This window comes from Lethenteron reissneri, chromosome 51 (genome assembly GCF_015708825.2).
Source record: "Lethenteron reissneri isolate LAM-NWPU_2019-01 chromosome 51, ASM1570882v1, whole genome shotgun sequence".
In the NCBI taxonomy this organism is placed as follows: domain Eukaryota; kingdom Metazoa; phylum Chordata; class Hyperoartia; order Petromyzontiformes; family Petromyzontidae; genus Lethenteron; species Lethenteron reissneri.
In genome coordinates this window covers 7099041-7112179 of record NC_083829.1, presented here as the reverse complement: position 1 = coordinate 7112179, position 13139 = coordinate 7099041, and the positions used below count along the sequence as shown (strand labels likewise).

At 48.3% G+C, this 13139-nt stretch overlaps 1 protein-coding gene across 2 annotated transcripts in view; it reads left to right on the top strand.

The window, feature by feature from the left end:
- LOC133355433 (serine/threonine-protein kinase A-Raf-like) overlaps nucleotides 1–13139 on the top strand; it is a 40407-nt gene that overhangs the window by 21811 nt on the left and 5457 nt on the right. For both annotated transcript variants that reach the window (XM_061572737.1, XM_061572738.1), the window contains exons 6-17: nucleotides 159–307; nucleotides 1087–1200; nucleotides 2664–2817; nucleotides 4369–4405; nucleotides 5388–5509; nucleotides 6002–6128; nucleotides 7230–7314; nucleotides 7807–7983; nucleotides 9682–9728; nucleotides 10496–10614; nucleotides 11578–11706; nucleotides 12788–12922. In XM_061572737.1, coding sequence (XP_061428721.1) covers nucleotides 159–307; nucleotides 1087–1200; nucleotides 2664–2817; nucleotides 4369–4405; nucleotides 5388–5509; nucleotides 6002–6128; nucleotides 7230–7314; nucleotides 7807–7983; nucleotides 9682–9728; nucleotides 10496–10614; nucleotides 11578–11706; nucleotides 12788–12922 — 1395 coding nt within the window. The remainder of the gene's footprint in view (nucleotides 1–158; nucleotides 308–1086; nucleotides 1201–2663; nucleotides 2818–4368; nucleotides 4406–5387; nucleotides 5510–6001; nucleotides 6129–7229; nucleotides 7315–7806; nucleotides 7984–9681; nucleotides 9729–10495; nucleotides 10615–11577; nucleotides 11707–12787; nucleotides 12923–13139) is intronic.

Below are 13139 nucleotides of genomic sequence, written 5' to 3'. Positions count from 1 at the left end.
GTCAAATTGCGACTCATGTATCTTGATGAGTATTTGAAAAGCGCACCCACCCTGGGTGGAGGGGGCGGGGTGGTGAATCATTGCACGTTTACCGAGTGGTGCCTGACCGCCGGATCCCGCCCTTGTCCTCTGCACGTTCTTCGTGAATCCCTCAACAGGTGCGCAAGACGTTCCTGTCCCTGGTTTACTGCGATTTCTGCCTGCGTTTCCTCTTCAATGGCTTCCGCTGCCAAACGTGCGGGTACAAGTTCCACGAGCGCTGCAGCACGGAGGTGCCCATGGTCTGCATCAACCTCCACCAGCTCAAGTGCGTGCGGCGCCGGCCCCTGTAGCGTGACCTTGTTGTACCGGGGGAGTTGTACGAAAAACTCGAGAGAGTGCCGGCGTGAGACGGTCAGGGTTAAACAAACGTAGTGTGAATGTTAAACCGCTTGACGGAATGATGAACGATACTTTCCGCTGTTGTCCAACATGCCTTCCGCTCTAGCTGTCATTCACAATATATGTTATAGAAGGCTACAGAGACGCCCATTGCTTAATTGTACTCATGTTTACATTCTTGTCCATGTTTTGACTGTAAGAATCTCCAAGGGGAGGGGGGCTATTTTTTCAGAAGTGGGGGGCTCGGCCAATGTTCAGGAAATGTGGATTGTTCAGCAGATGCCGCTGGGTTTCCAGCTGGTATAGGCTCAGAGCTTCTGCAAACACAATGAGGTCCAATAAGCGCAGCACAGCAACATTGCACAAAATGTATTATGTGCTTCCGTGGTGGATTGTGGGCACATTTTTAACATAATTTACAAGCCTTTGTGCCTCCACTGCTGAATGAGACAGAATACGTTAACTAAATGAATTATCCTATGTAACTTTGTACACTACTGGATGGTGGTTATTCACTAATAAACCAAACAAATAATAATCCGGTCGAAGAGCCCGTTGTCTATTGAAACAGAATGTTGTGTTTTACTTTATATTTTCATAACACTGGACTTCCACCACGACAGCACATGTCATGTGTTTAGTTAATTCAATGTAAAAATGTGCTCTCTAACTCTCGCCCATCCCGTCCCGATTCACTCGTTGTAGAAACCGAATCCAGCCGGACATGCGGGACCTGACGTGGTGTGATCACCCGAGCCCCATCTCACCGGGCTACTTAAGCCGCCCGCCGATGTCTGCCATGCCAGCATCGAGCCACGGGTAACGCCGCTCACCATGAGCGTCAGGGACATGGCTCCCTGCTCCACACCACGCCTGCCCAACACCACTTGAAATTGTTTTATTATTATAACAATATTTTAGCTGCAAAATTGCTTGAGATGAAACTTCTTATACTGATAGGGTTTTCCCCTTTTTTCTGGCAACAAAACTGACACCTTTTGCAAGGAATCATGCTTACATTAACCACAATACTTGCAGTCAAATGCAAACAAAAACAATACTCTGATAGTTTATGCATTGTCTTTGAAACTGATTGGTCCACACCAGAGACAGCTTTCTTTAGATGGCTTCCGCTGCCAAACGTGCGTCATCTGGTCGAACACCATATGAGACTAGGCTCTAAAGAAAGCTGTCTCTGGTGTGGACCAATCAGTTTCAAAGACAATGCATAAATTATCAGAGTATTGTTTTTTGTTTGCATTTGACTGCAAGTATTGTGGTTAATGTAAGCATGATTCCTTGCAAAAGGTGTCAGTTTTGTTGCCAGAAAAAAGGGGAAAACCTTATTAGTATATTTTGGTACTGGCAAAGGAGGTCCCATGATGAAACTTCTTATTTGCAAGGGTGTCCATGCTGCCAAGTAACACACACACACACATGGCAAACGTGTAATGACACAAGTACAAGTATTTCAAAACCTGTACTGTCTACATTGTTAGAATGTCAGATGTTTTCATACAGCATCAAGAACAGGCACAAGACGCCAAGGGCAGTGCACATGAACACCGCACCACAGTCAAACACAATAAGTAACGGGGCACATCGCTCAATCGTATAGAATGTTCTCTAGCTGTAACAGTTGCAAATATTGTGCAAGTGTGTTTAAGTAATGATATGAATAATTTGAGATTCTGCAATCTTTTCATGCATCTGGTAGATTGTTCAGTGTTTAAGCAGCTATAATAAAAAGATCTAATATCACCGTCAATAGCCTTGGTGAGAGCGGGTCTTTATGCCTGACTCCTCAAGAGCTTGGGACACATGGAGTGAATTTCAGAGAAGTTCCTGGGCAATGAGCAACAATGGAACAGTTGTTCACGCATCCGTTCCCATTGCTTGTCGTGGAGTATCCTTGACTATCCATGTGCGCACAAGCTATCCGCAGCATTCATTTAATTTGCTGATGCGGTTTATGTACATTATTTAATGTCGCCGCGAGTGCTTGTGAAGCCAGGATGCCCAACCAGTGGCTCGACTGTGAGGCTCATTATTTAATATTGCTCTTGTTTATTAATTCCTCACTGAGTCTCAAGGCTTTTTCCAGGAGGGTCTTGCTCTGTTTTTCTTGTAGGAGGCGACGACGGTTGCTTTGCGTTTCCTAAATAAGTAATTTGCGGGTAATTTTCACATTTGTACCATTACACCGGCAGGCAGACAATGGGCCTGCTCTTGTGAATTATGTCACGATGGTAAAGATGACCTCGGCCTGTCGTTCCCGTCAGGTCGCCCGACATGCGGCCGAGCTCGCACGCGTTCCCGTTCCCTCCGCTGCTCGTGGAGGTCGGGGGGTCGCTGGGCTCTCGCGAGCGCTCCACGTCCACACCCAATGTGCACATCCCGAGCACCACGACGCCTGTGGATGCCTCACTCATAGAGGTGAGGTCACGTGCGCGTGTGTGTGTGTGTGTGCGCGTGCTTGCCAGTCGTAGGGGGCACAGGTGCTGCATAAGTACAGTCATCTCAGTCGACCCATGGCACCTGGGTCGGCCCCGTGACGACCTGCCAGCAGGCATTCGACACTTCACGTGGCCTTAACATGCACATCGCCTGGTACAAGCGCCATGGTGACGTCACCGCCACTTAGTGGCGAATGGCTGTTGTTCTTGCTTGCCAGTCGTGGAGAGCGGTAGTCCAGTGGTTAAGCGGACTGCACTACAAAATTGGTGATACGAGTTCGATTCCCACTCACTTTTAACATCGGTGACGAGTATCTTAACTGGTCCTGGGCCTCCCCTAGGTCGACTTGAACTTAAACGAGAACCTGGTGTGAAAATAACCACAGGTAGACATGCAGCTGGGTGTGGTGCTGGCCACTCGCCCCTTCATGTGCCGTGCTAACCTTCATCGGTGCTCTCTAACAGCACTTGCCCTGATTAAGGCAATAGGGGGCTTTGTCTTGTTGTGCTCGTCATATCATCATTAAACGTGATCAATGAAGGCCCTCCCCAAGTCCATTGCAGTATGAATCTTAATTTTGGAGCTTTCGTGACTGCAGGAATTATTATTTGGTTCTTTCGGTTAAGTCACGTCTAAAGATAAAATAATAAATTAAATAATAGCATATTACGACGTTTCGATTGCAACACAAGCAATCATCATCAGGCATAAAAGAAATAGCAACAAAAATCTAACTAGAAAACTATAGACAGACATACAAGCAGACACAAAGAGAGACGTCGTTTCTGTGACAGTCCCTTAAATATAGAGAGGGAGGCGGGGGCGGAGAGAGGGAGGGGACAGAGAAAAAAAATAGCATATCAATGAGTGGACGGCAACGTGATGCTGCAAGTAAGATGACGACGCGGCACGGCAACGCAAGCTTGAAAATCAGGAGAAAGACACACTAAAATTAAATAACCTAGTAAAATATCGAAATATAATGTAATGCAACACAGAGAGTCGGTCAACACACAATTAACGCATAGCCCGGTTGATTACGTATTTCAAAGATTGCTAAGTTAGAATTTAAGTGTGAAAATTCCAAAGAGAGGACCCAGGCAGAGAGAACAGACAGCGGTAAGCAAGATGACGATGTGGTACGATACGCAAGCTTGAAAATTATGAGAAAGGCACACTAAAATTAGTAGTATGAAACATGGTAAGCGGAACCAGTTGTTGGAATGGAATTCTGACTTGTTTACGAGATTTCAACACAAATGAAATATCGCAAAGATGCCCATATCAGGCTGTGCTTGATGCTGCCATGCAATGTCAGCATTAATAGGTGCTTTCTAACAGCACCCGCCTTAATAATGTATATGGCTATACAGGGGAATGTTTGTATGTCTGAGTTGAGCGCGCACTATTCTGTATCACACTTGTGCATGCGCGTCTGTATGTCTATAGTAAACCATAGGCAATTTGTCAATTGCCTGTGGTTGAAATTTGTGAATTAATTAATTGTTGTTCTTTTCAATTCCTTTTCAGAGTCTCTTGAAAAGTTCATCCTCCCACCAATCAGGAGGTAAAACTGCCTAAACAACGGCCAACTCACCAATGTATTTTAGAAGTAAAACAAATTATTTTCAATAGTGATGGAGCTGTAGCGACGACTCATTGTGTATGCAAGTTCCGCCGTTGGGTCGTGAATTGTCCGACGATTTTTAAGTGTAGGTTTTGATGAATTTTGAAGGTGTTTATTTAGCAAAAAGTTTTCTTTAGCTTTATACGTTAATCTGTATTAAATGTCGCCGCGTGAAATTGGCTGATGGCACTGGGAGCCAAACTAAAGCATCTTAACGAGATGAGGTTTAGACGAATTGGTTGCAGATGAGTGGTTCTCTATTGGATAAGAGGAGAGCTCATTAGCAGAGGTGAAGGTCTTTGGCAGACGTGCTCTGGTTTCTGTAAAGAAATATAACTGGACTGCTTGTATCAAATGAGACGACGGTTATATTTAAAATGAAGCCTCTGTTTTGGATGAGATGCAGGTTCGCTGTCAGATGTGATAATGGTCCTGGAATAGTTGAGATGAGGGCTTTATATTTGATGACGAGGGTTCGCTAATGAGACAAGGGTCCTGAAGCACTGATTGGCAGAGACGAAGATTTTCTCTTGGATGAGATGAGGGTGATATTGATGAGACTATTGATTCTATATAATTTGAAATGAAGTTTTTTTATCGGATGAGCATTAGGGCTCTGTATTCGATGAGCGTGAGGGTTCTACATCAGATATTGCTATTGGGTCTGTATGTGATGAGGTTAGGGTTCTGTATCGGATGAGACGAGTGTTTTGTATTAGTTGTGATGAGCGGCCTTTATCAGGTGGCTAATAGTGGCCGGTAGATTAATGACATCTTCATCGTAAATCGCATTCTTGTACAAAATCGGAAAAGTCGACTTGAATGACCCATTTGCGGTCTCGTTGATAAATAACTCATCGCGGCTGTAATGCTGTTATAAATACAAAACACAATGTGACATGAGAACGTCTCACCGGTGCAGGGAGCCACACGGGCGCCAGCCCTCCCGCCAGCCAGTCGGGCGTCGTGGGGCGGTCAAAAGGGCAAAGGTCGCCCGTCACGCGGGAAAAGAAACTCCCGTCGTCCGACGACAAGCGTCTGACGGTGAGGATGACAACGCGCTCGCTGGGCTGCCCCTCTTGTCCCTTTGTTCACTCTCCCTTGCCTGCTCACCTGCTCTTGCACTTGCTCATCCGTGGGCTTATTCGCGTGCAAGCCCTGTTGCTGACTTGCTCACTTATTTGGTATCTCCCTTGTCTTGCTCACTTTTTCACTCGCTCACTGCTCCTGTACGTGCTCACATGCTCACTCCCATGCATTTATTTTCTTATTTACTTGCTTGCCCAATTAGTTGCTTGCCTGCTTATTTACTCACTCTCTCATTCACGAACACATTCACTTTCTTACTTACTCATGAATACACTTGCTTATCTACTCAGTCGTTTTTTTTGCTTACTCAATCGGTTTCTCACTCGCTTGTTCACACACTTGCTTGTTCATTCATCCAGTCATTCGCTCACTTGCTCGTTCAATGTCATCACATCACACTTCTCCGTCGATCGCTCTCATAACAATGTAACTTTCCCCGGCCTCTAGAAAGGCGAGGGTATTGGTGGCAACCGAGACTCGAGCTACTACTGGGAGGTGAAGGAGGAGGAGGTGACGCTGGTGAAACGGATCGGCTCCGGTTCGTTTGGAACCGTCTACAAGGGCAAGTGGCACGGTACGTTCCAGCTGGCCCAATGCTGCTACAGCCCGTGACTTCATCATCCTTGCCAGTCGCCGCCCTGTGGAAATTTGGCCAAAGGGGAACTCTCTTTTCATCACAGAGCATTCTTAGCACAAGGTTATACAAAGAGATGTTTTTTTTAAAGGAAGATGCAACCAAATAAGCTGTTTTCCTTCATTAAATGTGGGTGCTGACCCATGGTAAGCCATCCTTACTTAATCTGCCTCGTGTCACTGACACATCAAGTAACCCAAATGCTTCCTCTTGTCCACAGTCTTGACCCATCACTTAGCTCTTTCCACGTAAAGCCTGTCGATGCTAAAGCATTCTGCACCGTTTCACAAGACAACGTATTGCACAGTTGATGGGGAAGGGCTGCCCCCTATTGCATAACTCAGGGGTCACTTGATAGGATCACAGAGCTGGCTCTGATATTTGCTTCAGTAGACCGTCCTCCAACAGAAGAGCTGCATTGCTTGGCAAGATTTCTCAATGGATTCCTTGTTTCATGAGAGGATGCCAGTAGTACAATTTAGATAAATTTAGGTTGAAAACTATTTCTTTAGAACTGCTTTTTGTTTTTAGTTTTTTTGTCCTTCCCCCACATCTCCGATGAGCACAGTTGGCTACGTACGGTGCGAAAGGAGCTCAACATACGTACATAAATTTGGGGAAAAAATAGAGAGCTGTGCAACATATGGTTACGGCGACACTGCAGTAGTCATATTATTGGTTCTTTCGGTAAAGTCACATAGAAGGGAAATAATAAAATAATAAAAATATAAAACAATTAAATTCTCACGACGTTTTGACTGCAACACAAGCAATCATCATCAGGTGTGATGATTATTGGTGTGATGATGATTGCTTGTGTTGCAGTCGAAACGTCGTGAGAATTGTATTGTTTTATATTTGTATTATTTTATTATTTCCCTTCTACGTGACTTTACCGAAAGAACCAAGAATATGAATCCCTGCAGTCACGAAAGCTTTAAATCAAAATACTGCGGTAGTTTTTAATGCGTCGCTGCTACTCGAGTGCGACGGTGTCAGACGTTGATGTCGTAAACATCGATGTTGCGTGCGATGGCGAAGGCGACGTGGCCGTGAAGATTCTGAAGGTGACGGGGCCCACGCCGCAGCAGCTCGAGGCCTTCAAGAACGAGGTGGCTGTGCTGAGGTGAGCGCCGTTGCTGCCCTGCCCTGCCATTTGCTGCCCTCCTCTGCCCTTACCATTTCCTTCACACGTCTGGTGCACTCAATCTCCTCAAGTCATCAAGTCGGCATGAGCAGACAGGGTCGGGCATTGATCCATTGTTCTCATTCTTCCAATTGGTATCCTGAGCTTCCCCACATGCTCCCTTTTAATTTCTCATGTTTAACGATGCCTCCTTGTGCTTTGCTGCACTTCCCCCACGTCTGCAATGCTCCCTCATTCTCCCTGACTCTTCTTCATCCTCTATAATTTCCAATGCCCTTCCTCGCTTTTTCACCATCGCTCACACTCCCCCCCTCCCCCGCTCCTCTCAACTGTCTCTCACTCTCCTCAACTCACCTACACTTTTCCTCACTCTCCCTTTTTCGCTCCCTCGCTCTTCCCCTGCACTCGCCATGCCCTACACTCACCTCTATCTCACTCCTCTCCTCGTGGGTGTGTTTGCTGGCCCCGCAGGAAGACGCGGCACGTGAACATCCTGCTGTTCATGGGCTACATGACGCAGCCGCGCCTCGCCATCATCACGCAGTGGTGCGAGGGCTCCAGCCTCTACCGCCACCTGCACGTGGCCGACACCAAGTTCGAGATGTACCAGCTCATCGACATCGGCAAGCAGACGGCGCAGGGCATGGAGTGAGCACGCATGCACAAATACACGGGCACACACACACGTGTGTGTCAATGAACATGCCAGCAGGCAAACAATCGAACGAAAGAAAACCAAGGAACGAAGATATACATAGGTGGACGTGCGTGCGCGCACACGCTAACGCCAAATGTACACACGGCAACACGTGCAAACACGTGCATTGGCGCATGCGCACGCACATGTGTGTACACTGTCACTCGCACGTACACACACGAGCACACGCTCATGTATGCACACACGCTCGCCTACACAGGGTTAGCAGGAGTATAAGTGCCTAGTTGGCTAGTTGTGTGTAGAGTGAGGGTCAGTGAGAGGCCTGGTACGAGTTGGTTACATGTAGGCTTGGTAGTAATAGTTCTTTGCTAATTCTAGTGTCTGGTTGGCAAGAGCTATTTGTATTTCCTGGTTGGTGGGTTTGTTAGGGGTAGGGCTTGATGTTGAATGGCGATTGTGCTCTTCCCCCCAATCTGCCTGCCCCTCCTCTGCTTTGCCACGTTCGACTTTTTTCTAGACTTGGCCGCCTTCGTCTCTGTTGTTCATTGCGCCACCTCACGCTGCTGTCAGCGCCCTCTAGTGAAAACATATTGCCTGTCGACTGTCGTTGACATTTAGGATTTCCAAAAATAAAATTTTATTGGCCAAGTTCAGATCTCGACAAAATTGTTCAAACAAAGCGCCTTGGCTATTCCCTTGTCATTGATAGAGACATTGGTGAATTATATTTTTTATACTTAAGTTTGGACGAAAAGCGACATTTGACAGCAACATGTAGATCGGGCCGTTTGTGGTAAAACACATTCTTGCGGAGGGAGCTGGTAGGAACGTTGGGTTGCTCGGTCAATGGCCAAGGTCAACGGCGGCGTGGTGTATTCCGCAAATATGCCCGACTGTGAGGGTGGGCACAAGCCGGCGTGAATAGGTTAAACGTTGAGTTTTATAAGGGCACCACGGGGTGACCAGCCCCTCCCCACCCAGCCCCACCCTCCCCTCCCCACTCTCCCCACCCAGCCCCTCCCCACCCTCCCCTCTCCACCCAGCCCCACCCCTCCCATTTTTGGATGCACGACGGACGGACACAATAATCCCCTGTGGGCTGGTGTAACCAGGAGGTTCCTACCAGTATAATCCCAGGGATTATGTCTGGTAAGGGATTAAGTTTTAGGTCATAGGAGCTTTGTTTAGGGTGACATACTGAAGTGAGTTCAGAGTTATGTCTTGAGCATTATGAATTGAGCAATAGAAGGTTTTGGTCGAATTTAATGTAACAATTTGGGGTGAGCGATGAATTATCATCGTTGCATGTTAGTTATTAGTAGTGTCATGTGTTCGGGACAGTGAGCAGAAGGCTCGGTTGTAATCGATGCGAGTTGAAGAATAATTTTACATGCCTTAATAGGGATGTGGCCACTTGAGCACAAAACACTGCTCTTTTGAAAAATAGTACTGGAGCCCCACTTGGTTCCGTAAGCAACCCTAACCCCACCCTTATCCATCCCTTCTGGCTCGTGCCCTGTCATGTCGTACCTATTAACAGCCCCATTGCTGTGCCCCCTGGGCCCCTGCACCAATACCATTTGACGGCCGCAGCAGTAATTTTCCACGTTTCACATTGTATTGTTCGTCAAAGCTGCGGGATGCTGCTGACTTTTGACCTTTTATATTTTATCCCCTCTCGACGACAGCTACCTGCACGCCAAGAATATCATCCATCGAGACCTCAAGTCCAACAGTATCCTCTATGCAAGCCACTGCCTTGTTGTTCTTTTTGGTAATGTTTCCCCAGCTCCCTGAGGGTGCCCTGGGACTCATTGATGCTGCCATGGCTGCCACGGCCGTCCCTGCGGCTCGTTGTTGTTCATTTTCACCGCCCGTGGTTGGGTCTCCGATTGTTTCTGGCGGTGCCAGCTGTTGTCTTTGTGCCGGTAGTTGTTTTGTAATAGTTATTGTTTGTGCTGGTGGTTGTTTTTATTGTAGTTTTTGACAGAATCATAATTCCATATAATTTGCAGTTGACGGAAACATGTCTTAAAGCATAACCTTCTTAAGTGTGTTCACTGAGAGGAGATTAATTTGACGACGATGATAATGATGATCATGATTGTGCCTTAAAGAAAAGGTTTTAAACGAATGGCTTGATGGATCAGATATGTGGATATGACAAAATAAATTTGAACTAAAACTGAAAAGTGCACAAAGAAGCCTAGAGAGCTGGACAGGCAGACAAGTGATGGAACATTCCCGGAAGGACGTCCAACGTGTAGATGGAACGGTGAAATTATATTGTGTTCAGGTGTTGGGTGGATCGCGGGCTCATGCACGATGGTGACAACATGGGCAGGCCTATGTGCAGCGGTGGAATGGTTAATGATGATATTGGTGACGATGCTTTGCTTTTTTTTTTGTCTTGGTTCTGTCACCTTTTGTCTTTGGCGGCTGCGTCTCGGTTGCCCTCGCGCCCGTTCCGCCGGCTGTCTTGCCTTGACACGAGCGCGTCAGACATCTTCCTGCACGAGGCACTGACGGTGAAGATCGGTGATTTTGGCCTGGCTACCGTCAAGTCGCGCTGGAGCGGCTCCCACCAGCTGGAGCAGCCGTCCGGCTCCATCCTCTGGATGGTGCGGCTCCCCCCCCCCCGCACCCTCATCTGCCTCACCTCCCTTACCTCTCTCATCATCTCTCTCACCTCGTTCCACTAATCCATTTGTGGTGCAATTCTGTGCTCCCATGTCTACGCTGCATACCTTTAATGACTCGCACTGGCTGGCGTGGTGAAGTGCGGTCAGTCCGTTACGACCCGCATGGTGTGCAGAGGCCCTCATCCAGCAGTTGATTGACAAAGGGCTGTACCGCACATGTGCGTGCCATTATCGAAGTTCTTGTGATTGATCGATGATTCAACACTCGGTGACTCACTCGATTCACTCGCTCACCAGCGGTCAGTGGCGTCCTTTGTCACTCTTCTTTCGTTACTACTATGGCCACTGTTCCTGTTAACTTAACTCATTCATTGTGCCATCCGTGTTGAGGACTTGGTCTTCCAAATTGACTGTTTCGTTTCGTCCACACTGTTCAAACCCCACGACACTGCAGGTCACAACAACACAACCAACTACTGACCCACCCACCCAAAGACAAAGATCCCCCGTGCAGCCTTAATTGACTGCAAGGGCTGTTAGCGAGCACCTATGAAGGCCGGCACGGCACACGAAGGGGTGGGTGGCCAACATCATGTCTGGCCCCCTTTGTCTCCCAAGTAGTGATGTTTACATCGCACCAGGTACTAATTCGAGGCTGAGTCGACCTAGGGGGAGGCCCAGGACCGGTTCAGATAATCGTCACTGGTGTTAGTAGCCTTGAGCGGGAATTGAACTCGGGTCGCTGGGTTTGTAGCACAGCGCGCTAACCGCTACACTACCGCTTCCCACACCCACCCACACACATACTCACCCATTCACCACACTGCAGGTCACTACACTTTACTTCCGTCACACTGATATTTATCTGGAATTCGCTCCCATCGTCTCCTTTCATTTTTTATAAACCTCAGTTTGTGTGTGCATGCGCGTGTGTGCGGGCAGGCGCCGGAGGTAATACGCATGGAGGACAATCCTTACACGTTCCAGTCTGACGTCTACGGCTTTGGCATCGTCCTGTTCGAGCTCATGACGGGGCGACTACCGTACTCCAACATCAGCAACCGCGACCAGGTGCCGCCGCCCTCGCCCGCCCTTTGCTCAATAACTGATTGCTTTGGCCTACGTGAATCCATCGCTCATCCGTTGCACTTGATGTTGCTCGTGCTTGCCAGTTGAAGTGTTTGCGCCCCGCTTATTCGTCGCCTGCCCAAGACACGTGTCACACGTGTGCCACTCATTCCCCCTCGTTCCTCTTGTCACTTGCCTACCATCACTCGCTAGTCACAAGTGTCTATCATCCTCCACATCACTCATCAGTCACTTGCCTATCTCTCATCAGCCACTTGTGTCACTCTTTTCTCATTCCTTGACCATCGTGTTACCCCTCGCTCGTAGTCACATCACCCATTTGTCAATCACCTTTTGCCTGGCCATCGGTTGATTATCACCCGTGTGCCACTCATCTCTCCATCGCTCATCCGTCACTCGCCCATCACTCGGTTTGCACTCGTCTATCGGTCAACTGCTCTTCACGTGTCGGTTGTCCATCAGGTAGCTGTCTCTCATGTTCCGTTCATCCCTTTGCAGTTGCTCTTCCCACTGTTTTTCCCATGGCTGCTCCCCCTTCACGCTTTGGCCCCCCCTTCGTTGTGCTCGTCCGTGTGTGTTTTGCACCAAGTGTGCGCTTGCCTCGCGGGTTTATATTGGTCGCTGCCTGCAAGGAAACGTATTATTCATAACATTACGTATTCCCCTGCGGGCAAGGGAGCCCGTAGCACATAGAGCGCTTTGAGACGACACGGAGTGCCTGCCCCTGCCACCCATGTCCCCTCGGACCTGCTTACACAGAATTCCCTTCTTCTCTGCACTCAGGCCGGAGAGGGCTTTTGACCACATGAATAAATGTTACAGATTAAGGGCCATTGCCTGAAACGCCACCTAATATTTAGAATGTTATTTTTAATCCGAAGTAATTGGAAAATGTGTTGAATTCGTAGTTATTTTCCTTAATCGTGTTTAGATGACGTTATATTCGTCTTTTTTTCTGTTGGAGCTCATTCAAGTGTCATCTTGAAACTGTACGTTCCTTTTGCACCGATTTCTTTCCTGAAATGAGCGTGTGCCCGCACGTGCGTGTTTGCATATGTTTCAGATCATCTTCATGGTGGGCCGGGGCTACCTGTCCCCCGACCTGGGCGAGACGTACGGGAACTGCCCCAGAGCGATGAAACGCCTCATTGTCGACTGTATCAAGAAGAAGAGGGAGGAACGGCCACTCTTTCCACAGGTCGGGTCTCCCGTTCCCACCACCGCTCCTCACCATTGCCCCTCACTACCGCCCCTCACTACCGCCCCTCACTACCGCCCCTCACTACCGCCCCTCACTACCGCCCCTCACTACCGCCCCTCACCACCGCCCCTCACCACCGCCCCTCACCACCGCCCCTCACCACCGCCCCTCACCACGGCCCCTCACCACGGCCCCTCACCACCGCCCCTCACCA